Raw genomic sequence first — 26,725 nt, 5'->3', positions numbered from 1 at the left:
AGTTTCTCAAATGGCCTGCTGGAATTTTGACTGTGATTGCTTTGAATTTATAGATCTGCCTGGGGAGAAGCGACATTTCTTTTAAAATTGAAACTTCCACTCAATGAATATAGCATATCTTTGTTTATTTATTTCTTTAACTTCCCTCAACAATATTTTGTAAAATACATTTCAGCCTTGCATATCTTTTGTCAGAGTTACATTCTTAGTATTTCATTTTTTATGCTATTGTAAAAGATATCTATAAAATTTTAACTTCTGATTGTTCATTGCCAGTGTACAGAAATACAACTGATTTCTGCTAACTGATCTTGTGTCTTGCAACTTTGCTAAACTCAGTTATTAGTTCTAGAAGCTTTTTTGATAGATTTGGTAGATACTTCCACATAGATGATCATTCTATCTGCAAAAAAAGACAGTTTTAAACTCTTTCCTGAAATCTGGATGCCTTTATTTTTCATACCATATTGCAGTGGCTAGAATCTCCAGCAGAATGTTGAGTAGAAGTGGTATGAGTGGACATATTTGCCTTGTTTCTTATGTTTTGGAAAGACTTCAGTCTTTTATCATTAAGTATGATGTAACATTTTGGTTTTTTAGATTTTGTATGAAGTTAATAAAGTTCTCTTCTATTTCTAATTGGCTCAGAATTTTTTATCAGAAGTATATGATGGACTTGCTGAATAATTTTTCTTAAAATATTGTGACAATAATATAGGTTGTTTTTAGTCTCTTAAATGTCATGAATTACACTGACTTCTGAATATAAAACAAATGTATTCCTGAAATAAAACCAACTTAGTCATGATATACGTTTTATATACTGCTAGATTCAATTTGCTAAAATTCTCTTAAGAATTTTTGCATCTGTATTAATAAGTCTCTAACTTTCTTTTCTTGTAATATCTTAATCTGGTTTTGTTATCAGGGTAATGCTGGTCTTATAAATTGCGTTGAGAAATATTCTCTTCCCTTCAATTTTTAAAAATATTTTGTGTACAAATTCTATTATTTCTCCTTTAAATGTTTTCTTGTAAGAGAAGCCACTGGGCATGAAGTTTGTTGAAGTTTTTATTTTTATTTATTTATTTATTTATTTTTGAGACGGAGTCTCACTCTGTCGTCCAGACTGGGCTGCAGTAGTCGGATCTCAGCTCACTGCAAGCTCCGCCTCCTGGGTTTATGCCATTCTCCTGCCTCAGCCTCCCGAGTAGCTCTGGACTATAGGCACCTGCCACCTTGCCCGGCTAGTTTTTTGTATTTTTTTAGTAGAGACGGGGTTTCACCGTGTTAGCCAGGATGGTCTCGATCTCCTGACCTCGTGATCCACCCGTCTCGGCCTCCCAAAGTGCTGGGATTACAGGTGTGAGCCACCGTGCCCGGCCTGAAGTTTTTAAACTAAACATTTAACTTAAGAGATGCAGGGGTACTCTTCACATTTTAGGTTTCTTCTTCAAACTTTTGCTGGTTTGTATCTTTCAAGTAATTTGTCCATTTTATCTAAGTTATCCAATTTATTGGCATAAAGTTCTTTAAAATATTCTCTTCTCCCTTTTATATCCATATGATCTGTAGTGTTATCAATTCTCTCATTTCTGGTTATCAGTAATATATGCCTTTTCTCTTTCTAAAATCTCATTAGTTTGGATAGTGATTTTTCAGTTTATGGACCTTCTCAAATAACCAGTTTTTGGTTTTGTTGATTTTCTGTAGTTTTGTTTTCCATTTCATTTATTCACCTCTGATCTTTATTATTCCCTTTCTTCTGCTTACTGTGGGTTTAATTTGTTCTTTCTTCTAGTTTGTTAAGGTGGAAGTTGAAGTCATAGATTTGAGACATTTCTTCTTTTTTTCTAATACAGGTATAAGCTTGTCTCTAAGTACTTCTTTGGAGGCATACCACAAACGTGTTTTTATTTTCATTCAGTTAAAATTACCTTCTAATTCTCTTTTGCTCTTTTTTTTGTTGACCCAATAGACTATTTACAATTATGTTAAATTATAAATACTTGGGAATTTTCTAAGTAGCTTTCTGCTATAGCCCAGTATCAGGTCTATCTTGATAGGTGCACTTAAAAACAAAACAAAACAAAAACAACAACAAAAAAGTGTATTTTGCTGTTGTTGGGTGAGGTGTTGCATAAATGTTAAATGGGTCAAGTTGGTTGATAGTGTTACTCAAGTCTTCCATGTCCTCACAGATTTACTGTCTACTTGTGCCATTAGTCAATGAGAAAGGTGTTGAGATCTATGGCTATAATTGCAAATTTGTCTATCCATAACAATTTTCATTTACGGTTATACCAGGATTTGTTTCATATTTGTTATTAGGTGCATAAACAGTTAGAAAAAATATATATATATATATATAAAAATATATATATATATATAAAAATATATATATATATATATATATATTTTTTGAGATGGAATCTCACTCTGTTGCCCAGGCTGGAATACAGTGGCATGACCTTGGCTCACTGCAACCTCTGTCTCCCCGGCTCAAGTGATTCTCCTGCCTAAGCCTCCTAAGTAGCTGGGATTACAGGCACATGCCACCATGCCCGGCTGATTTTTTGTATTTTTAGTAGAGACGGGGTTTCGCCATGTTGACCAGGCTGGTCTCGAACTCTTGACCTCAGGGGATCTGCCCACCTCGGCCTCCCAAAGTGCTGGGATCACAGGCGTGAGCCACCATGCCAGGCCAACATTTAGAATTTTTATGTTCTCTTGACCAAATGACCCTTTTATAATTAGGAAAAAACCTCTTTATTGCTGGTATTCTTTGTTTGAAATCTACTTGGTCTGACATTAAAATTGTCACTTTAGCTGTCCTTTTAGTAGCTGTCTCTCTTTTTTTTTTTGGAGTTATAATAATTTCAGACTAACTACTGCAAACATGTCCCAAAAAAGTTATGAGGAACTAAGGAAATAAAACAGTAGCTATGGGAATAATTTCCTCTTCCACTTAGCAGTGATGGATAAGGAGTTTACTTTCTAGGTTTTATAGAGAAAATGGTTCTAATGAAAACAAAATATACAGAATATGCTATCCAACACCAGCAGAATACATTCTTTTCAAGCACACAGAACATTCTTCAGAACAGAGCATGTTAGGCGACAAAATAAGTCTTCACAAATTTAAGAAGACTGGAATCATATTGAGTATCTTTTCTGACCACAATGGTATGAAAATGTAAATCAGTAATGAAAGAAAAACTGGAAAATTCACAAAAATGTAGAAATTAAACCACACACACCTGACCAACCACTGGGTCAAAGAAGAAATCAAAAGAGAAATTAAAAAACAATCTTGAGATAAATGAAATTACAACACACCACAATTTATGGGATTCAGCAAAAGCAGTACTAAAAGGGAAATTTCTATGATAAATGATTTTATTAAGAAAGAAGAGGGCCAAGTGAGGTGGTTCACACTGTCAAAAAAAATAAAAAATAAAAAAGAAGGATCTCGAAAAAACACAACCAAACATTATACCTTTAAGAAAGTAGAACCAAAAAAAAAAAAAAAAAAACACAATAAATGAAATAGAGACTTGAAAACAACAGAAAAGCTCAAAGAAACTAAGAGTTTTTTTAATAAAAAGATAAAATTGACATATCTTTAACTAGACTAACTGAAAAAAAAACAGAAGGTCAAAATTAGAACTGAAAAAAGAGTATAAGTGATGTCACAGAAATATAAAGGGGTGTTATATAAATATATCACTACATAAGAGAATACAAGGAACATTTATATGCCAACAAATTGGTACATTCCTTGAAACATAAAATGTATCAGGAGTGAATCATGAAGAAATCAAAAATAGGAACAGATCAGTAACAAGTAAGGACATTGGGTCAGTAATCCTCCCAACAGAGAAAAGCCCAGGACTAGATGGCTTTGCTGGTGAAGCCTAACAAACATTTAAAGAGCAATTAAGCCAATTCCTCTAAAGCACTTCTAAAGAACTGGAGAGAAGAGATCACTTCCAGACTTATTTTACAAGGCTGGCATCACCCTGATACCAAAGCCAGACAAAGGTACCTTAAGAAAATAAAATTACAGACCAATACAGCTGATGAACATACACGCAACAATCTTCAGCAAAATTCTAGCAAACCAAACTCAGTGGCACATTAAAAGGATCATCCACTATGATCAAGTGGGATTCATCCATGGGATACAACGATGGCTCAATATATGCAAATCAATAAATGTGATACACCACACTAAGAAAAGGAAGGCTAAAAATCAAATGAATATTTCAGTAGATGCAGAAAGAGCATTTGACAATATCTGTGTTCATGGACTGAAGAAATATTGTTAAAATGCCTGCATTATCTAAAGCAATCTATGGATTCAATGGAATCCCTACCAAAATCCCAATGGCTCTTTTGACAGAAATATAAAACATAATCCAAAACTGTATATGGAACCACAAAAGACCCCATATAGCCAAAGCAATCTTAAGAAGAACAAAGCTATTAGCACCACACTCCTTGATTTCAAAATATATTACACAGCTATAGTAATTACAATAGTATTGTACTGACATAAAGACAGACACATAGACCAATGGAACAGAATAGGAAGTCCAGGAATAAGCACACGCATATATGATGAACTGACCAAGAGGGGTGTTAAGAACACACAATGGGAAAGGATGTCTTTAGCAAATGGTCTTGGGTCAAGTGTATATGCACACACAAAAGAATAAAACTGTACCCTCACCTCATGCCATATATAAAAATCAACCTAAAATGAAGATATCTGAAAACAACTTCATTCTGTTTTCACACTTGGCTAATAATTTGGTTGAAAATATTATTCTGACTTAGATATAATTTCCCTTCCAAAATGTGAAGGCATTCCCCACATCTATTAGCTTTCAGGACTGCTTCAAAGAAGTGGAAAGTTATTCTGACTCCTGATCTTTGACTGACGACTTGTTTAATCCCTGATCCTGGAAGCCTGGATTATATTTCCCTTGTTCCCTGTGATATGAAGTTTTATAATGGTGTGCCTTTGTGTGGGTCTATTTTTAGCTCTGTGTTTGGTACTTGTGGAACCTTTTCAATTGCAAAACTAACGTCATTCAGTTCTTGGACATTTTCTTTCTGGGACTCATTTGAGTGAAGTATTTCCTAGACTAATTGTGATATATGTCTGGGAACCAAATAGGTGAAGAGGGCTGGAAAGTTCTCAGCCTTTAACTTCCTCCCTGTTTTCAGCTATGGTTAGTGTGTCCCCGTCTAAAGAACTTATGTTTTACCCTGTCTAGAAAATAAACCTCCAGTAGTCTGCTGGGGTGATGAAGTCATCTGACGTCATAGGGCAAGGGGACTGAGGGTTTAACTCCTGCAGACTTCAAACCAATCCTCCTGTTTTTAGCCTTATATTCAGCCAGAGGCACCCAAGGATACTAATTATCATGTCTTTAGGGGATTTTAGAATATATATCGGGTTACTTCACAGCTTTCCACAACTGCTAAAGAATTTGGCTTTTTCAAGAGTGTAATCAGTTATCACCCATCTGCTTTTCAGTTTCCAAAATTTTACTGCTATTCCCTCCTAACTCATTTTCTTTGCCCTTGTGAGTTTATGTCTTTAAATTTTTTTCTACATCTGTCATTTTAGTAGTATTTCAGTAGAGAACAAAACTGTGTGTATTCAATCAACTATCTTTACTCTGAAGCTGTATATACTCATATATAATATGATTCTTGTTTGCCCTCTTTGAGATTCTCTGCCTCTTTTTCCTTTTCAGCTTGTTCTAGCACCTTACATTTGACTTCTTCACTTAACTGGACATAATATGGAAAGCGTGATATTAAAAACAAAGTTTACTGTTTAATGTTCATTGATAATCTAAACTAAAATGAATTTAAAATTTATAACTCTCATTCCTTGTCTAAGATTATATTCAAATAAGTTATATTTTATTTCAGAGTGATATTTACCATATTGCATTTTGTGGTTTACAAAGTAGTTCAATTTATGGCATCACATTTTATCCCTAAAAACCCCACTGCATGGATGAGCTATTTTATACACAACGTGGGAAAGAAAGGATTAAATAATAGGTCTGCAATTCACTCTCTCTCTAGGGAGAAAGGAGGATGTACCCAGGAAAGACAGAGTGACCTGGAGAAATCTCTCTGAAACACACTAACAACAGATCTCCTGGAAAAAAAATAAATGATATCTGTTAGCCACAGAATCTTTATTTATATAATTATTATTTACATCCTTTTAGTAGGATGTAACTGAGATTGCTGACGGTAAACAAACCTGGAATCTATGGATTTATGGGGTGTAGCTCCCTGGAAAATGTAACTACCCAAGCATAAAATGAGTATGTTTCATGACCAAATCAACTTTCTTTGGTAGAAGTAATAAAGAAACTTCTTGTTAACATTGATCAGAGTAGGTTCTGAAGTAGAAAGGAAACACCTGGGGAGCTGTACTGGCATGCCCAGAACTCTATGCTTTGCCTATGCCTCATGATCACTTGTATACTTGAAATTATTAGTGAAGCTTGATACTGGCTAACATCGCTGATCTGCCTGAGCATCGTTTGACAATACAATATTTTGTGTTATCCCACAAGGCAGCCGAGCCTCAGGATGGTTAAGTGACTTGGTGAAAGTCACGTGCTAAAACAAATTGCCAAATAGGACTAGAAACCAAATCTTAAATCATACTTTTTCAGCCATTTGACACATATCCTAATGTGATGGGGAAAAAACAACAACAAAAAACATAAGCTGTGTGTCAGAAATAGACTTGCCTCCTGGATCTGTAATTGCTTAGCTGTTCAGTTTTAGGCAAGAAACTTACAGTATTTAAAACCTGTTTCCTATGCAGTAGCTCTCACATAAACTATAAAAGAGATCTTAGTAAGTGTAATGGAAAGCATGATATAATATGACATTTACAAACATTTCTATAAGAATGGAAAAAAAAAATATTGCTTACTTTTTTCCTGTAATGCCTGCAATTTATTCAGTTCTTCATTCTCTTCATCGCTGTCTTCACTACTTGTACTGCTGACATCCAAAACTATGTCCCTTTTAGGGTCTACTCGGAGAAAATTACGGCATTCAAAAGTCAGGTGACCAGCTAAGTGAAACAAACAAAACAAATGTGAATGATAAAACTAAAGATACATTATGTATTTTTGTATGTTTTGCTGCCTCACGGTAACCAATACGTTACAATTTCAATAATACAATGTAGAAAGCTTTAACTTTTATTCAGTTGGCAGTAGTTTGGTTATTTTTTCCTATACTTTTCCATGAATGCAATACTGAGAAAGAACTTTTTCCTGTCTTCATCAGAACTCCTTATTCAATAAGCATTTTTGGGGACCACTTCTTATGGATTTCAAAGTATTGAGTTATTCTATTTCCCTTTCTAAAAATACAGTAATATCTTTAACTAAACTAAGTAAATACAAAAATACCATCATACTTGGGATTTTATATTGTATTCCTTTGCCATACCTTTTCTTTCCCAGTCTGACTAACGTACTCATGGAATTATATACCTTTCATCTAATTAAAGTTGGCATAATACACAAGCATTAATATAACCGAATATGCTTTACTAAAGAATACCTAAACGTTTAATTCTTGCATCATTTCCCTAAAGACTCTACCCTATAAGAAAACTACAACAGTTATCCACTTACATATATGTTTTAGAAAGTCAAATATTACAAACACCATGAAAGTACAGAAAATAATATAACCAATACCTAAATACCTATCATCCATATGTTAACATTTTGTCATGCTCACTTTCAATTCATTTAAGGAAAAAGCTCACTCGCATGCCTGTGCACACACACGCACACAGCTTGTATCAATTTTTGCAACACTTTCTCAATCTCATTGAATTTTTTTGTCCTCTGAAGCAACTACACTAAAGTTGGTCTCCATCATTCCCAAACAACATATTGTGATATGTATTCTGAAAAAAATAAACTCAATTATACCTATACCTGCAATTCTTTCCTGCCACCCAATATTTTGTGATTTATCTATGTTAATATAACAGGTGTAATTTGCTCATTTTATCTAATTGATAATGTTCTACTGCATGAAAATTATATTTATTTATTTATCGTACTACTGATAGAAACATAGGTTGCTTCCAGTAGTTTGCTATTATAAACAGTGTTGAAATAAGCAGTTGTACATGTCTCTATTATAAGCAGTGTTGAAATAAGCAGTTGCACATGTACTAGGTTTTCTTTAGGGTAGCAGCTTTTAAGTTTTCTTAACAACTGAGAACAGTAAAAAATAATGCAACCAAGTGCATTCACACACACATTCATGGATAAATACACCCTAACACAAAAAAAACTGAAACAAAAGTTAATTGAAGGATTTCTATATTCAGTGTTTAAAACAAACAGTGTTTGCTAATGGTGACCAAATAATTCATTTCACGATCCACTAATGATTCACTACAAGTCTATGCTAGGGGTTGTTTCTAGTTGTCTCTTATTTTGTGAGTGAAGTCCTTTGGGAATCCTAGGTTTATATCAGAGACTCTCTAATTAGAGGTCCAATTTTGCTTGGGCAGGTCCCTGCGCCTTGCTTTTATCCCCTGCATCCTGTCAGCCTATGAAAAATAGAAGTTCAAGAGCCTTGGGTTCATCAAATACCCTCAAGGCTTAATTCCTGGAACTTCTCCTTTTCTTTGGTTGTTGGCCTTTGAATATTCTTTAATTCTTTATTTTCTTCCTAGTATATTAATGTACCTAAAATATGTATTGCACATTTTATACAAGTTTCTTAGTTGTTTCTTAGTCTAGTCTGCCATATTATTGGAACAAGTTTTCCTCACTGTGATATCCGAACAAATAAATCATTCAGAAGCACTCTTTTTAGCTTCCAAACATACGGAGTTTTCAGGCTTTGTGTTTATTCTCAATCTCTAAATTTACTACACTGTTATCAGAGAATGGGATCTGTATGATATTAGTTCTTTGGTATTTGATGAGACTTCTTTCATGGCCTAGGATGTAGTAAATTTAGGAAAGATTTGTTAAGTATTTCAAAAACACAGTCACATACTGCATAATGGTGTTTACGTCAATGATGGACCACATAGACAACACACGTCCCCTAAGATTATAATACTGTTCCTTGTCAATGTTTAGATATGTTTAGACACACAAATACTTACCACTGTGTTACAACTGCCTACACTATTCAGTACAGTAACACGCTGTACAGGTTCATAGCCTAGCAACAACAGACTATACCACGCAGCCTAGATGTATAGTAGACCATACATCCAAGTTTGCGAAAGTATAATCTCTAATGTCCACACAAAGATGAAATTGCCCAATGACACACTTCTCACAGTGTATCCCTGTTGTTAAACAACACAACCATATACTACTATTTGTTGAAAAGGGTTCTATATCTGTTTGCTTGTTCAACTCTTCTCCACTTTATTTTTTTTGTCTAATAACTTCTGATAGAAGTATTTAAGATTATACAAGTATTAATTTGTCAACAATTGCTATTATAAACAATGCTGAAATGAGCAGCTGTACATGTCTCTGTGGACATAAACCAGGTTTTCTCTAGGGTAGGTTTGTCAATTTCTCCTTGTAATACAGTTTTTGCTATAAATATATACATAGAGAGACAACAGTAAATGCTTTTAAGATCATTACTTTATCTTTTTAGTTGATTGTTCTTGAGTTTCCCCTTATCGCCAGAAGTGCTTTTGCCTCAAGTAGGTAGCTAGTCAGGCATGAGTGGAGCAGGAGAGGGCTCCCCTACTCACAAAGGAACATCAGACAACCATCAAGTGATGGTCCGGCAGCTGTCACACTGTCTCTCTAAAATGATAATTAGTCACAGCCAGTGCCAGGGAGAGGCAGTTTCTGAATAGGTAAAAATACCTGAAATTGATAATCAGCAGCTTCCAATAAGATCTCAGGAACTGGGCAAGTGGGCTCGAGCATGCGCATTAAGAGACAAAAATGAAGTATGACCTTCTAGGCGCATTCCATCAGAAAAGGGAAGAAAAAGCCTCAGGTAAATATGTGTACAACTCCAGTAAACACACCGTGCATGCTCACCTCCCAAGCGCAGGCAGGGCACCATGCATAAGGGAAGAATGAAAGGAAAGGGGTGCAAGACGCTGGAAGTAAGTCAGCATGTAAAATGCTAGGTTCAAGGTTAAATGGGGCCTTGATCTCAAGGTGCCAGCCTGGGCCTCTTCCAAGTATATATTCCTTTCTTTCATTCCTGCTTTAAAGCTTTTTAATAAACGTCTACTCCTGCTCTGAAACTTGCCTCCGTCTCTTTTTCTGTCTTATGACCCTCAGTAGAATTCTTCTGAGGTGACAAGAATAGAGGCTGCTACAGACCTGTACAGATTCGCCACAGGTAACTTGGATACCTGCCACCGCTAACAGTTCCACTAGTGCTCTTTTGTTCATTATTTGTTGGGTAATATGAAATTGCCATTTTTGTAGGTAAAACAGTGGACTATCAGCAATATTCAATCAAATATGTGTTTCTGCCTTATCCTTTTATTTTGAAAATTTCTGTGTAGTTTTTAGTTTTACGTGTAGTTCTATTAATCACATGTAATTGGACTTAATTTTTTAAATTTGATTTGATATCAGCACAATTTTTAACATTAATTTCTTAGCATGGGAAAAATAGTTCCTGCCTCACTGGAAGCAGTGTAAATTCACTCTTCATAGTTAGATATACTTACAAGGTGTAAGCTGAGGTTGCCAATTCTCAATTATTCGTTTTCTTCTAATTATTTTATGGGAACTCACACTGTATGCATTCTTGCTTCTTTCAGTGAGTGAAATTTTTTCTAATCCCTGCTTCATAGCCTTTTTAAGGAGTCTGACTTTATGTGAGGGGCTCCACCCTTGCCATACTGCCATTCCCAGGGCTTGAAAGCGTCACTCCACAGCTCTTAAATGCCTACTCAGTAGTCCTGTAGATCCACTGTTTTCGACTAAGATTTCCCACTCTGACTTCGAGCTCCTTTTCTTGTCTAGCACCTGGGGATTTCCCTTTCATTCTTCTGAGTTGGGTTTTTTGTTGTTGTTGTGGTTGCTGTTGACATAACACTTTTTCCCTCCTGCATTGTTACACGTGTTTGTAGCAGAATGGAAGCCTTTCTGGGTTGGTTTGGCTTGCCTCTTTGATCAGAACTCCTGATGATACAGGTTGGGCATGGTGGCTCACGCCTGTAATCCCAGCACTTATGGAGGCTGAGGCAGGTGGATCACTTGAGTACAGGAGTTCAAGAGCAGCCTGGCCAACATGGCGAAATCCTGTCTCTACTAAAAATACAAAAATTAACTGGGCATGGTGGTACATGCCTGTAATTCCAGCTACTCGGGAGGTTAAGGCACAAGAATTGCTTGAACCTGGGAGGTGGAGGTCGCAGTGAGCTGAGATTGTGCCACTGCACTCCAGCCTGGGCAGCAGAGTAAAACTGCCTCAAAAAAAAAAAAAAAAAAAAAAAACCCAAACAAACAAACAAAAAAAACTCCTGATAATCACTTAACATCCTGATGATGTACTTAAGTTAGTTTTGTTCACAAATACCTCTCATCCTCTCATTGAAATGAATATTTAAAATAAATAAAATGCTTAAATAATGACCACACTGGTAGCAGTCTCTGCCCCACACCCATTTTAGCTTTGCTTCAAGCAAAGTGACCCTAAGGTGATAAGACAAATCAATTGCAAAATTACAAATAAAGCTTCTTACTGATTTTTTTTTTCTATTGGGGAATAAGTTAGTGAAGCCTAGGTAATAACTGTGTTGCAAATTACAGTTCTTATGGCTAGCAATCTAAATGTTCTTGTAGCAAACAATGTAGAAGAAAAAAAAAGGTGGAGGACTCACCCTTCTTGATTTTAAAACTTTATCATAAACCTATAGCAATCAAAGCAGTTGATTGACACACAGAACAGACACACAGACCAATGGAATAGAATTCAAAGTCCAGAAATAAACCCATACTTACATAGCGAACTGAGTTTTAGCAAGAGTGCTAAGTCCATCCAGTGTGGAAAGAATAGTCTTTTCAACAGATGGTACAGAGACAACTTTACCACATGGGAAAGAAGTAGTTGGACCCCTCACCTCAGACCATATGTAAAAGTTAACTAAAAATGGGTCAAATAAAGTAAAATATAAAACCGTAAAGCTCTTAGAAGAAAGCATAGGAGTAAATGTCCATTACTTTGGATTTTGCAATGGATTCTTAGATCTGACACCAAAACCACAAGCAACAAAGAAAAAAATTGAAAACATGGTCATCAGAATTAAAAACTTTTGTGCAAAATTATTAGGAAAGTGAAAAGTGACAGAGTGGGAGAATATATTTGCAATCATCTCTCTGGTAGAGCTTAATATCCAGAATACATAAAGAACAACTATAACTCAACAACAAAAACACAACCCAGTGAAAAAATGAGCAAAGGGCTTGAATAGACATTGTCTATAGAGGAAATACAAATGGCCAATAAGTATATGAAAAGATACTTAACATCATTAGTCATTAAAGAAATGCAAATCAAAACCACACAATGAGATACCACTTCATACCTACGAGGATGGTCTGAATTGTTTCTACTCATAACGCTTCTGACATCCAGTGTGTGGGTTTTTTCCACACCAACAGCCAGTTCTCCAACTTTCTGGACATTAACTGGGTGTCCAACAATTCAGTTCAATTCTGTTACTACCCAGGGTCAGCACAAGTTAAGGGCTCAGACCCACAAGACTATTCCCATTTCAGATGCCTATAGTGAGTCTAGGCCACCCATACTTCTGACCAGCCACCTTTATAAGGTCAGGGGGTTCCCACAACCCCATCCTCAAATTCGAAAATTTGCTAGAGAAGCTCACAGAACTCAACAAAACTGTTTACTTACTATTACCTGTTTATTACATAGCACGGAACTCAGAACAGCCAAATGGAGGAGATGCACAGGGCAAAGAAGTGGCATAGAGCTTCCATGTGCTCTCTGTGTGCCACAATCGCGGCACTTCTATGTGTGCACAAACCCAGCAGCTCTCTGTACCCTGTAGTTTAGGGGTTTTTATGAAGGCCCCATTAGATAGGCATGATTGATTCAATTACTGACCACTGGTGATTAAATTCAATCTCTAGCTCCTCATCCCTCTCCCCTTTCTGGAGGTCTGGAAGTGGGGCTGAAAGGTCCAACTTTCTAATCACATGGATTGTTCCTCTGGCAACTGGCCCCCATCCTGAAATGATTTAGGAGCCTCCCAAGAGATCACCTTAATAGTATAAACTCAGGCATGGTTGAAAGGGGCATGATATGAATAATAAAAGATTCTCCTATCACCCCTATCACTCAGGAAATTCCAAGAGTTTTACAAGCTCTGTGTCAAGAACCAGGGACAATGACCAAATATATATTTCTTATGATCACAAATCGCTATTTTTTAAATAGGAAAATAATGAGTGTTGGCAAAAAGGTAGAGAAATTAGAGCCCTTATACATTTCTAGTGGGAATGTAAAATGGTATAGCTGTTACGAAAACCATTTTCACAGTTTTTCAGCCAGGCATGGTGGCTCACGCCTGTCATCCCAGCTCTTTGGGAGGCAGAGGCGGGCAGATCACAAGGTCAGGAGATTGAGACCATCCTGGCTAACACGGTGAAACCCCTTCTCTACTAAAAATACAAAAAAGCAGCCAGGCATGGTAGCATGCGTCTATATTCCCAGCTACTTGGGAGGCTGAGGCAAGAGAATCGCTTGAATCCGGGAGGCAGAGGTTGCAGTGAGTCGAGATGGCGTCACTGCACTTCAGCCTGGGCGGCAGAGCAAGATTCTGTCTCAAAAAAAAGAAAACCAGTTTGGCAGTTTTTCAAAAAAGTCAACATAGTAATTCTGCTCCTACGTACATACCCCAAAGAATTGAAAACATAGACTCAAACAGGTACTTGTACATCAACATTCATTGCAGCACTATTCATAATAGCCAAAATGTGGAAACAACCAAGTGTCTATCCACAGGGGAATGAATAAACAAAATGTGGTATATATATAGAGAGAAATAATTTAGCCATTAAAAGGGATGATGTTATAATACATGCTACAACATGGATGAACTATGAAAATATTATGCTAAGGGAAATAAGTCAGACACAAAAGGACAAATATGTATGATTCTACTTATATGAAATATCTAGAACAGGCAAATTCACAGAGATAGGTTAATAAGGACTGGGGAAAGGAGGGAGTGGAGAGTTACTGGTTAATGGTTAAAGATTTGGGGCAAGGAAAAAGTTTTGTAATTAGTAATGATGGCTTTACAACATTGTGAATGTATTTATTGCCACCGAATTGCATATTTAAAAAAATGGTTATAATGGCAAATTTTGTGTTATATATATTTTAACACAATTTTTTAAAAAAGCAAATGAAAAGGAGCATGGCATAGTATTAAATCTTCCAGATAACCAGAGTTCATATCTCAGTTTTCCCACTGACTAACACGGTAACCCTGGGCCTCAGTTTTCTGATTTGTAACAATAACAAAAATAACAACAATTATTGAGGATTTACTGAAGCCAGTCATTGATCCAAATACTTGCATGAACTCATTTAATCTACACAACAACTCTATGGGATCAGGTACTATAATGATCTTACTTTACAGATAGGAAACTGAAACACAGTGATCAAGCAATTTACTTAATATCACATAGCTAGTAAGTGCCAACAGAGGTTTGTACCTAAGTAATCTGGTGCCAGAACCATTTGTCTTGAATGTTCATAAAACTGGAGATCATGAAACCTACTTTACAGAGTTATTTTAAGAATAAAATAATATCTTTCATGCAGTTAGTACAGAGACTAGCACCAAATAGGTATTTAGTACACGGTACCAGGTTATGACCATTTATTTTACTAATACAAGGAAAAGTATATTCTTCCCTTTCCTCCCTCCAGGAGTAGCTACATTAGCAAATGCCAAGTAATAAAAAAGAAAAAAACAAAACAAAACAAAACAAAAAAACAACCTCCAGTTTCATTTTGACTGCAGATAAAAATCTGTCAATGTACACACACACACAAAAAAACCCCTCTTGTTTTATAAATAGGGTACCCAAATGTCTACTTCTGGGCTTACAGAATATATAGACTATGCTAACAGCTACTAACTTAACCAGGCTTTAGCTCTATCTAAAATCCTCAGATTTAAGAACACACAGCTATTTTATAAGCTTTTAAATTCCTAAACCCAGTTCATTCCACCAAGCTTCCATATCCCTAACACTTTGGTTCCTCCCCTAAAAATGCTGGCCTCTTCTGTAGTCATATATTCTTTCTTGAAGTCTTTTTTTTTTTTTTCTTTGAGAGAGGGTCTGGCTCTGTTGCCCAGGCAGGAGTGCAGTGGCACAATCTTAGCTCACTACAATTTCTGCATCCTGGGCTCAAGCCAACCTCCCACCTTAGCCTCCCAAGTAGCTGAAACTACAGGTGCACGCCACCATGCCTGGCTAGTTGGTTTGTTTGTTTTTTGTAGAGATGGGGTTTCACCATGTTGCCCAGGCTGGTTTCAAACTCCTGGGCTCAAGCAATCTGCCTGCCTTAGTCTCTCAAAGAGCTAGGATTACAGGCATGAGCCACTGTACCTGGCCACCTTCCTTGGAAATCTTATCCTCATATTTATCTGTTTTATTTCCCCACTGACCTACCTGATCATTGCCCCTTTCCTAGTCTTTTTCAATAGATTCTTAAACATGTAACTGCCCTATGTGCTCACATAATATTGCCACTACACTTAAGGGATATTTAGCTCGTCCTTGAGGGCATTTCTCTATAGTTAATTATCCGTTACCCCAGTATTATTAGTAGTCTCCAGGCTTCTCAATATTGTTTCCAAGTAGTAATCCTTAACTGTCCACTCAGCTGCCTGCTGCAGGTTAATAGCCCCATTCATTGAATTTTTTTGAATCTGGCATACTCTAGCTCTTTACCCCAAGCCCTGCCACGAGCTTGAATGAACAGCGTAGGTTGTCGGATAGCTTTTCTGGGTTCCCTGATATTCTAGATTCCACGGCCACACTATGGTCCTTGTTATCATCTGCAACTGTTTTATCTCTGAAATTTTAAACTCCAATATTAAACTCTGACTGTGTCTTTAATCCTTCTAGCTTTTTCATTCATTTACACTCACGCATAGATCTGTTTTTGATTCTCATTCTGATCTTCATTCCCTTAACACCTTCATTTTCTCCCAGTCTCAAATCTCTCATTACTGACAATGTGAACAACCTTTTACAAGTCTGACTCTTTTATATACCCCTGTTCATCCTCATTGCAGACAAACGAATCTGACTCAAAGTTACTATTTCTCTGGGTTGTTACCCACCACTCCCCCACCACCCCAGAGTAGTCAGGCAATGCTTGAGTGTAACAACCACACATTCATGCATATTAGCATTTTTTATTTGTCCTTAGTCAACTTCCTCTCCTGCTTCCCTCAGTGACTTTCCCAAACTGGTGCCTGTCTCAAAACATTCATCATTCACTGTCCTGTCCTACTTAAACTCCCTACCTAAGGAGGCAATCCTGTCTTCTAATTTACAAACAAAATTGAGATTATCAGGCTGGATCTCCTACTTTCTATCACTACCTGAAAACATCTGTATCTATTCTCATCTAGTTTCTTCCAAACTTCAGAGGTATCCTTGTCATCCCTCTTAAAGGAACTTGCTTAATCTTTCCTTATCCTCAGTATTTGCAATATGTCTTCTAACGGTCCCTCAGTTTATACAAACATTTTATATCTTAAAAAAAGAAAGAAAGAGAGAAAGAAAAAACCCTCTCCATTTATCCCAGTTTCTTCTAGAAATTACCCAATGTTTCCCACCTCTCTCATGGAAATGTCTTGAAAATGGAGACACTGGCTTTCTCTATTTCATCCCCCACGACTCAGGCCTGAATCTACACAGTTTGTTTCATGACCTACAATTCTACTTAAACTGATCTTCCTAAGGGAAGCAAAGCATCCTACCTGCTAAACCCAAAGAACATTTTTCAGTTCATTTCTTATAACTCTTACCTGTTACACCTGACAATTTCCCCTCAATTTTGAAAATATTTACTCCTTTGGCTAATGTAATGCTACACACTCTTGTTTCTTCTGCCGTATCTTCCTGGTCACTTTTCCCTCAGTTTATGCCTATATTATTTTACTCCACCATTTGATATTTTACTCTATGAGAAGTCTGTTGTTATTCTAAAATATGTTTAATTAAATATCATATAGGTCAATAAAATATAAATGTGGAGAAAAACAGTTTGGTTGTTTCTAGGACACAAAAGCTGTGCTTTTAGAAAGATTTAAATAAGTTGCTTTTAAAAAGCAGTTGACAAATTAGGCAACAGCAATAAGACCGTAAAAGGAAAAAGAGAATCTAAAATAATGGGACAAGGTACCTGCTTCTCAAAGGGAATGCCATTGGCATTTGGGGCCAGAATATTCTTCACTGTCCAGGACTGTCCTACCGCTGCAGGACGTTTATAATCTCTGGGCTCTACAGAGGAAGCATCATAGTGCAGCACCCTCCATCCTGTTGCTAACAATAAAAAACACCTCTACAGATTTCTAGGGAGGTAGTAGAGAATGTGGTTGAGAATTTTTTTTTTTTGAGACGGAGTCTTGCTCTGTCGCCCAGGCTGGAGTGCAGTGGCCGGATCTCAGCTCACTGCAACCTCCGCCTCCCGGGTTCACGCCATTCTCCTGCCTCAGCCTCCCGAGTAGCTGGGACTACAGGCGCCCGCCACCGCGCCCGGCTAATTTTTTGTATTTTTAGTAGAGACGGGGTTTCACCGTGTTAGCCAGGATGGTCTCGATCTCCTGACCTCGTGATCCGCCCGTCTTGGCCTCCCAAAGTGCTGGGATTACAGGCTTGAGCCACCGCGCCCGGCCTGGTTGAGAATTAATGATACATTTCTTTACAAGTATCTTAACTTCTTGCCTACCTTTGAAGAAGCAAACTATAAAAAATAGAAAATGCATTTCAGATGTGGTTTATACACACAAGACTGAACACCAATAAACAAACATACAAACAGGCAACAAAAAAGTGATGAATTTATATTTATGTAAATGTTAAAGGTATTTACATATTTGTTTTTATTTCCTGCTGCTATGATCAACCAATGGGTCTACTAATCTTTTAATCATACTTTCTGAGAACTATCATAATTATTTGAGACATTTATCTCATAAATAATCCCAAGGCCTACTGTCCTTGTAGTTTTTAAGTATTCTGAAGTTACCAACTTAAAAAGAAATTCTAATAAAAACTCATTATTAAATTAATTCTTTTTCTGTGAATTTCTTTTAAGTTAATTTTGCTAAAGAAATTCTGCCACAGAGAGACCCATGTTATTTAATAATACATTTAAACTTAACTTGAAACTTTAAAAAATGATATATTCACTATTGACATATACTGAGAATAAGATCTTTTTCTATCAAGTATTGAAATTCTTTAAATTGTACAATCTGAACAACTATTTTTGCAACAAAAGAGAGAGCATATTTTTTTGTAAACAACTGAAAAACACCCAAACTTTTGGGCATTAAAAATATTATGAATCACCTTCTTGACCTTTCTCTTACCACTATACAATAATTTTGGCCCCCAAATAAAAGATAAGCTAATTTGTAAAAGCAATTTATACTAAAAAAAGACTTGTAAACTGAGAAGACCTTCCTCTTTAATAGCTGTAGAGACTTAAGAGCTGCAGAGATGTAAATTTAACACAGAAGGGAAATATTACTAAATTTTTCCACAGGAGACAAATCAGAAATTGTTTAATGACTAAATCACTAAAATCAAAGATCTAAATAATAAAGCAAAAATAACTAAATGTGGAAATATTGACCAAACTATTTGCTGGTTTGGCTTCTCCTAAAGAATTCTAATTACTGCAGATACTTGCACTGCTGTCTTACATAACAATGAGGAGACTATATCAACAAATATTCTATTTCCAGAAAATGAATTTAATTGCTTTCCTCAAAGTCTTAGGTTAAAAGAAGTCCAAGTGTAGAGACTGTTATTTGTAGATAGACTGGGAAATCCTTTCCAGATTTTGAAGTAAATGAAGCATTTGTAGGTTCTTAATTCTTGAATAAAGAAATGAGGCAGGTAAGTTGGCAATGATCAAAAGAAAGTAAACAAAGCTTAAGTTAGCAATAGTTGAAACAAAGTAAACAAAGAGGAAATAAATATAAACAAATTTAAAAATAGAAAAGATTTCATTGCACTCATTTCTTGCATGCAAGTACATTTTCAGTTTTCATTTATATGAGTGATATATATATAGTTATATATGCAATTTTGCTACTTGAGCAAGCTTCCCTTGAGCCAGTTTTAGCTTTTGCTTGGAAGTATGTGACTTGTTCTCTCAGCATGCTTTTAATGTGCCCTTCTGTTAGAGATTTATGCTGAGTACTCTTATCACACGTTCTTGCATGAACATCTTTTTGTAAAATCACTCTTAGTTGGTAAAACATAATAACTCTTCAATGAACTGCAGTGTATTAACAATCCAGGCTAATTTGCATGGTCTGCAAACAACTCAGAAAATATCAAATGTTGTTGCTATAGCTGTTACTAAAGCTTTACGCATTGCTATATTTAACTAAAGAATATTTACTTAGAGTATAAAATTACAAATTTATATTATATAATTACACATGCTTAAGTTTACCTTTTCATTCAATTAATCATAATGGAGATTAATAATTGTTTAAATCAAGTTTTTGCTCATGAGCAGAAATTCTGAGACCAATTAAATCTTTAAAGTAAATGTAATACATCTTTAAAGTAGAATTAAATCTTTAAAGTAAATAAAATAAAATTAAAAATCTTCATAAATAGTTTGCATTGCCTCCACCTTTTCTCCTAGTATGTGGAAAGGAGGAAAAGAATAAGTATGTATATAGTTTTTAAAAAATATACTTTCTCCAAACTCCTTAATCTACTACTAACCACCTGTATCTTCATGCTACTTTTGCTAGTCATCAGATACATAGTTACCTGTTAGTGGGTCTAAAGCAGGGAAGAAAAGTGAATATTTAGTGCTAACAGAGGAATTTCTGTCACAGCTACATGTTAGCTTAGGGCTAAATGACTATGCAACTGGGCCCCGGAAATCAGGATGCTATGTTATATTGCCCAAAGAGGCCATGATTCCAGTATGAATAATGCAAAACATGTCGTCTTTTAGAATACTTACGGTAGCCACATTTTTTACAGCCTGCTCTGACACTGTCCTTGTTGCAACCTGAAATACAATTGGATAGACTTTTAGGAAGTAAAAAAATATGCAAAAACTTAAAAACTTCATTGTATGAAAAAAGCTAAGGAAAACCATTTGTTGTAGAATTTCTTTTTTTTTCTATTGAGACAAGGTCTCACTCTGTCACCAAGGCTAGAGTACACTGACAGGATCACAGCTCACTACAGCCTCCAGCTCCCAGTTCAGGCGATCCTCCTACCTTAGTCTCCCAAGCAGCTGAGACTACAGGCATGTGCCACCACACCTGGTTAACCTAAATTTATTTTTGTAAAGATGAGGTTGTGCTTTGTTGCCCAGGCTGATCTCAAACTTCTGGCCTCAAGCGATCCTCCTCTGGCCTCTCAAGGTGCTGGGATTGTAGGTAAGAGCCACTGCACCCAACAGAATTTATTTATTTAAGAAACAGCAACAACAACAAAAAAATCTCTAACCCAGCTTAATGACCTACTCAATTATATGACTCTTATAAATCAACACAAAGGCCCATTTACTCAAATCATTAAGATTTTTTTCTAATTCAATATAATTCAATATAATAAAATAAGACAAACACACATGGCCAACAAACATAAAAAATGCTCCACATCACTAATCATACAGAAATGCAAACCAAAACCACAATGAGATACCATTTCACACCAGTCAGAATAGCTATTATTAAAAAGTCAAAAAACAACAGATATTGGTGAGGCTGTGGAGAAAAGGTAAGGCTTATAGACTGCTGGTGGGAATGTAAATTAGTTCAGTCACTATGGAAAGCAGTTTGGAGATTTCTTAAATAACTTAAAACAGAACTATCATTCGACCCAGCAATTCCATTACTGAGTATATATCCAAAAAAAAAAAAAAAATTTCATCAAAAAGAAACATGCACTCACATCTTCATTGCAGCATTATTTACAATAGCAAAGACATGGAATCAACTGAGGTGCCCATCAATGGTGGATTAAAGAAAATGTAGTACATATACACTATGGAATACTATGCAACCATTTAAAAGAACAAAATTACATCCTTTGCAGCAACATGGATGCAGCTGGAGGCCATTATCCTAAGTGAATTAACACAGGAACAGAAAACCAAATACCACATGTTCTCATTTATAAGTGGGAGCTGAAACATTGGGGACTCATAGACATGAAGATGACAATAACAGATACTGGGGACCAGTGGGAGGGGAGGGAGGACAAGGGTTGAAAAATTGTTGGGTACTATGCTCAGTACCTGGGTGATGGGATCATTTGTACCCCAAACCTCACCATTATGCAATATATCCAGGTAACAAACCTGCACAAGTATCCACTGTATCTAAAATAAAATTTGAAAAATAAAAGAAAGCTAAAAAAAAAAAAATCTAGTAAACAGTTAAGAGTTTAAACATTCCAGGAATTCTACAGCACTGAGGAAGAAATTCCAGGGTACTCTGGCCTGTCCCTCAAATGTAAAAAAATTTACTTATTATTATATATATATACAGACATTTACATATATATATATATATATATATGGACATTAAGGTTAACAAATATTTTCCTGTTTTCCATTAGAAGAAAAAAATCTCTAATTTCTTACAGGAATTGGTGAAATTCCAGAAGACTTACTGTAATTGCTAGGTATTATAAGAAATACCTAAATTCAACACTCAAATTTTGACAAGAGAAAAACTAGCCATATATCCATCCAGTTCTGATAAATATTTACAAATACAGTAATCCCGTATAATTAGTAGCACATGCAGGCAATGTTGAAGCTATAAATACCAGAGACAAATTAAAACTGGTTTATTTCTATTGTGATAAAATATAAACAACATACAATTTACCATCTTAACCATTTTAAAGTATACAATTTAGGTGAATTAAGTACATTCACAATGCTGTACAACCATCATCACTATTCATTTCTAAAACTCTTTCATCATCCCAAACACTAACTGTATTAATTAAACAACTGACTATTCCCCCTTCCCTCTAACCCCTAGTAATCTGTATTCTACTTTCTGTCTCTATGAGTTTGTCTCTTCTAGGTTCTTCATACATAGGGAAATCACACGATACTTGTCTTTGGGGCCTGGATTATTTTACTTAGAATGTTTTCAAAGTTCATCCATATTATAGCGTGTATTAGAGTTTTATTCCCTTTTATGGCTGAATAATATTCCATTGTATGCATATATAGTTAAAACTAATTTTATCCTCCAATAGTGGCTTCAATCAACCAATGAAAGCCCCAGTATAGTATTATTTCATTTTCTGTTTTTTTTTTTTTTTTTTTTGTGCAGTGGCACGCAACCTGGGCACACTGCAAGCTCCACCTCCTGGGTTCAGGCCATTCTCCTACCTCAGCCTCCTGAGTAGCTGTCACTACAGGTGCCCGCCACCACGCCCGGCTAATGTTTTGTATTTTTAGTAGAGACAGGGTTTCACTGTGTTAGCCAGGATGGTCTTGATCTCCTGACCTCGTGATCCGCCCACCTTGGCCTCCCGAAGTGCTGGGATTACAGTTATTATTCCATTTTCTTGGTAAAGGGCATATAATTCCCAAACCCTTGAAATGGAGATATAATCCTAACTAAATATTTAAATACATACAGTCCAAACATAAAACAGTGTTATTTAAAAATAAATATAATCTAAAACTATTTCTTTGGTGTTATGAAGTTAAAACATTAGTTATTTTCTCCTTAAATTTTAATATTGTTTTAAAGTATACATTATTGAGGTGAGGCATCATGGCTTGCGCCTGTAATCCCAGCAGTTTGAGAAGATTCCTTGAGGCCAGGAATTTGGGGCCAGCCTGGGCAACATAACGAGACCACATCTCTACAAATTTTGTTTTTTAATTAGCTGATCACGGCATGTGCTTTTAGTCTTAGCTACCTGGGTGGCTGAGGTAGGAGGATCAGGTGAGCCCAGGAATTCATGGTTACAGTGAGCTATGACTGTACCACTGCACTCCAGCCTAGGTGACAGAGGGAGACCCTGTCTCTAATTATTCTAGTAAAAGTACAGTCTCTTCTACTATAATACTTGTTTTAAAAATGCAAATATTGTTCTAATGTAATTGGGGAAACATTTGAGCATAATGTGACTTTCATCCACATAAAACACTAAGTAAATGCAGAACATAGCATCCAGCTGATCTGAACCACACAGGAGTATACAAAATACACAAGCACATATCTCTCAAAGTTCACCAAAAATGTTGAGAACACCCATCCACATCTGGTGTTACAACTTTTCATGGATTTCTTATTGCCCTCTTACTGCCACTTCATAACTCATAAACTGCAACTCTTCTGAAGCTCACTTGCACAGCAAACTCCAGGTCTTTTACAGGGTAAAGTGTCATATTTATTGTAATAATTATGCATTTTTTAAACCAATTAACATGTGTAAAACTGTGCTACTGTTTCTATGAGACTCCAATCTTTTTTTTTTTTTTTTTGAGACAGAGTCTCGCTCTGTCACCCAGGCTGGAGTGCAGTGGTGTGATCTCGGCTCACTGCAAGCTCAGCCTCCCCAGTTTACACCATTCTCCTGCCTCAGCCTCCCGAGTAGCTGGGACTACAGGTGCCCGCCACCATGCCCGGCTAACTTTTCTGTATTTTTTTTTTTTTTTTAGTAGAGATGAGGTTTCACCGTGTTACCCAGAATAGTCTTGATCTCCTGACCTCGTAATCCGCCTGCCTTGCCCTCCCAAAGTGCTGGGATTACAGGCATGAGCCACCACTCCGGGTCCTTTTTTTTTTTTTGAGACCGAGTCTTGCTCTATCGCCCAGGCTGGAGTGTAGTGGAGTGATCTCAGCAAACTGCAACCTCTGCCTCCCGGGTTTAATTGATTCTCGTGCCTCAGCCTCCTGAGTAGCTGGGATTGCTACCACACCCGGCTAATTTTCGTATTTTTAGTAGAGATGGGGTTTCACCGTGTTGGTTCCTATCTTTTTTTAACGTGTCATTGAAGCTTTTGTGCATTGTGCTCTAATCCCACTGTTTCCCCGTAAACCCTGTCATAGTTAAAAACAAATATGTTACATTGTAGCAGTATTGACTGGAATAAAATCAGATGAATAATATAATCTGAGGGTCTTTCATTATGAAAACAACTGCATGTTGAAAAAAAGCTCAGAGAACTGGAGTCAGTGTTAAATCTGTTTCCACAGAAACTGTAGATGCTAAAACAATTGAATAAAATTATGCTAAATGCATCATTACTATTACTACAACAGAATAAAAATGTTCTAATAGATCTGAAATAATCTTATCTCAGCATGTATTAGAATTGAACTCATGACAAAAGGCACTGATAAAACTCATCATTCAAGTATCCCATAATTTTAGAATAAACAAATTATGAAACTTTTTCCTGGCAGGTCATCTTCTTTCCTAAAGTTGAAACTTTTACATGACAGGGAAATATAACCAGAATTCTAAATAAAGTACTTTATATCAGCTAGTTCCTCACCAGTCTTTGGTTAAATTATTATTTCAGCTTCATTAGTCTTTAATTTTCATGATTGGGCAACTGAATGCTTCTACCCAAGAGTTTGAATCTGAGGCAACTGACTTAGTAGATCTGAGACAAGTAATACAATGAAGTGGGGACAGTTAATTCATTCTGCTGTCAGGGTCCAGTTTCCAGGGGCACTGATGTCACTGGCAGCAGCAGCCCTAACCAGGTCTGGGCTTGGGCAGGATCTTGGATATGGGTTCCCTGGGTCATTTCTATTTTCTGACCCTTATTATGCAGGCTTTGCTTAGATTCAGTGAGCTACCTGATATCTTTCCTTTTCTGCTTAACTAGTCAGTTTCTATTATTTGGAATAAGGACCCTGGCTGATATAATGGCACTCAAAATCCATGTCAAACTGACTATAGTAGGGCTATACTGTGAGGCCCTTACTCAGCTAAGTTACCTACTTCCCTGCCTTAGGCTCCTGTGCAGTTCTTGGCTCCATTCCTTTTGGAAGTTTGCTAAGGTTGTTCAGAGTAATACAGTGTGCCCATCTCAAAATTTTCCTTTCTAATCATAATCTGCAATCCAAAAGGCATTATATAAAAACATATAAATTTGACATTGGAAAAAAAAACTGAATGGCAAAAACCACCAAAAACAAACTCAAAAGACACATGGAAACTTGAGAAAAAATATTTGCACCTCTCAGGACCAAAAAAGGGCAATTATCTCTATGCATACATCTCAGCAAATCATTAAGAAAAAGACCAGTAACCAATAGGAAAAAAACGGGCAAAGGATGTTCACAGAAACGGAAATAGAAATGACTCTGAAACATGTGGAGATATGCTCAGTTCTATTTAAAACAACAGGTAAAATGTACACTAAAAACTATACTAGGATTCCATTTTCACTTATCAGAATCGCAAAGTTTGACAAGGCTGAAGGAAGTGTAGGGGGGGGTCTCATACATTGCTGGCAGGAGCATAAATTAGTACTATCTCTTATGGAAAGCAAGCTGATAAAACCTGTCAGAATTACAGTGTATATACCTCTCTGATACAACAGTCTCACATTTGGGAATTAGATCTCCCGATGTATTTGCACAAACGCATACTGACTTATATAGAATGTTTGTAATAGGGACAGAGTAGAAATAATTTAAATATCAATAGGGAACTGACTAAATCAATTATGGTATGAAATAATGGGGATGGTCTTTATTTAATGATGTTATGATCGCTAACATATACTGTAAAAAAAAAATATATATATATATAGTAAAAAGAAAAAAAGCAAGGTGCGTAACAGAGGTAATGGCGTGTTGCCATTTGTATAAAAAATGGTGATAGAGTAGGAGCACTGTCTTCTCAGACAAATACCACCACTTTAAATTCCAGCTCCCTTTCTAGCCTCACACATTTCAAGGAAATTACTTCTCTTCTAATTATAAGCAGCCAGAAAGAGCAGACAATAAAATACAGATAAGATAGCTCAGGCCCAAAGGGAGTTGGAGGGGAAGTCTCTTGAGCAACTGCCAAACTTCACCCTCATACAATGGGCCCCAGTAAAATAGTGGGCCTTAATAAGCACATTCCTTCCCCTTCAGGTGCACTAGGATAGAAAAGATAAAAGCAGACTTGGGGGATATGCCTGCAGCTGCAGAAAGATGTATGGGAACTGACACACAACTCTCCCTCACAGATAAGCACAAGGAAGAGATGGAGAAGCAGTCCAAGCCTCTGACAAACTCTCCCACTCTGAATCTTTAAGAACATTTAGTTTGTAAGCAAGTGTGCCTCTGACCTAACTCGGCCAGAAGGCGCCTCTCAGGTTTGTTTTCTCTAAATAAATCTGTCCTGACTGGCAAGCCATCTTTTCATGTTTCTTA

At 36.4% G+C, this 26,725-nt stretch overlaps 1 protein-coding gene across 2 annotated transcripts in view; it reads right to left on the bottom strand.

Moving 5' to 3' along the window:
• The window catches only part of SREK1IP1 (SREK1 interacting protein 1), a 45,614-nt gene that overhangs the window by 11,136 nt on the left and 7,753 nt on the right, over positions 1-26,725 (bottom strand). For both annotated transcript variants that reach the window (XM_023210470.1, XM_023210471.1), the window contains exons 2-3: positions 20,317-20,364; positions 6,983-7,126 (exon numbers count right to left, since the gene is read on the bottom strand). In XM_023210470.1, the coding sequence (XP_023066238.1) occupies positions 6,983-7,126; positions 20,317-20,364 (192 nt within the window). The remainder of the gene's footprint in view (positions 1-6,982; positions 7,127-20,316; positions 20,365-26,725) is intronic.

This window comes from Piliocolobus tephrosceles, chromosome 4, assembly GCF_002776525.5.
Source record: "Piliocolobus tephrosceles isolate RC106 chromosome 4, ASM277652v3, whole genome shotgun sequence".
NCBI classification, from domain to species: Eukaryota; Metazoa; Chordata; class Mammalia; order Primates; family Cercopithecidae; genus Piliocolobus; species Piliocolobus tephrosceles.
Note: the sequence above shows the minus strand (reverse complement) of the source record. Positions and strands in the feature narration are given on the sequence as shown.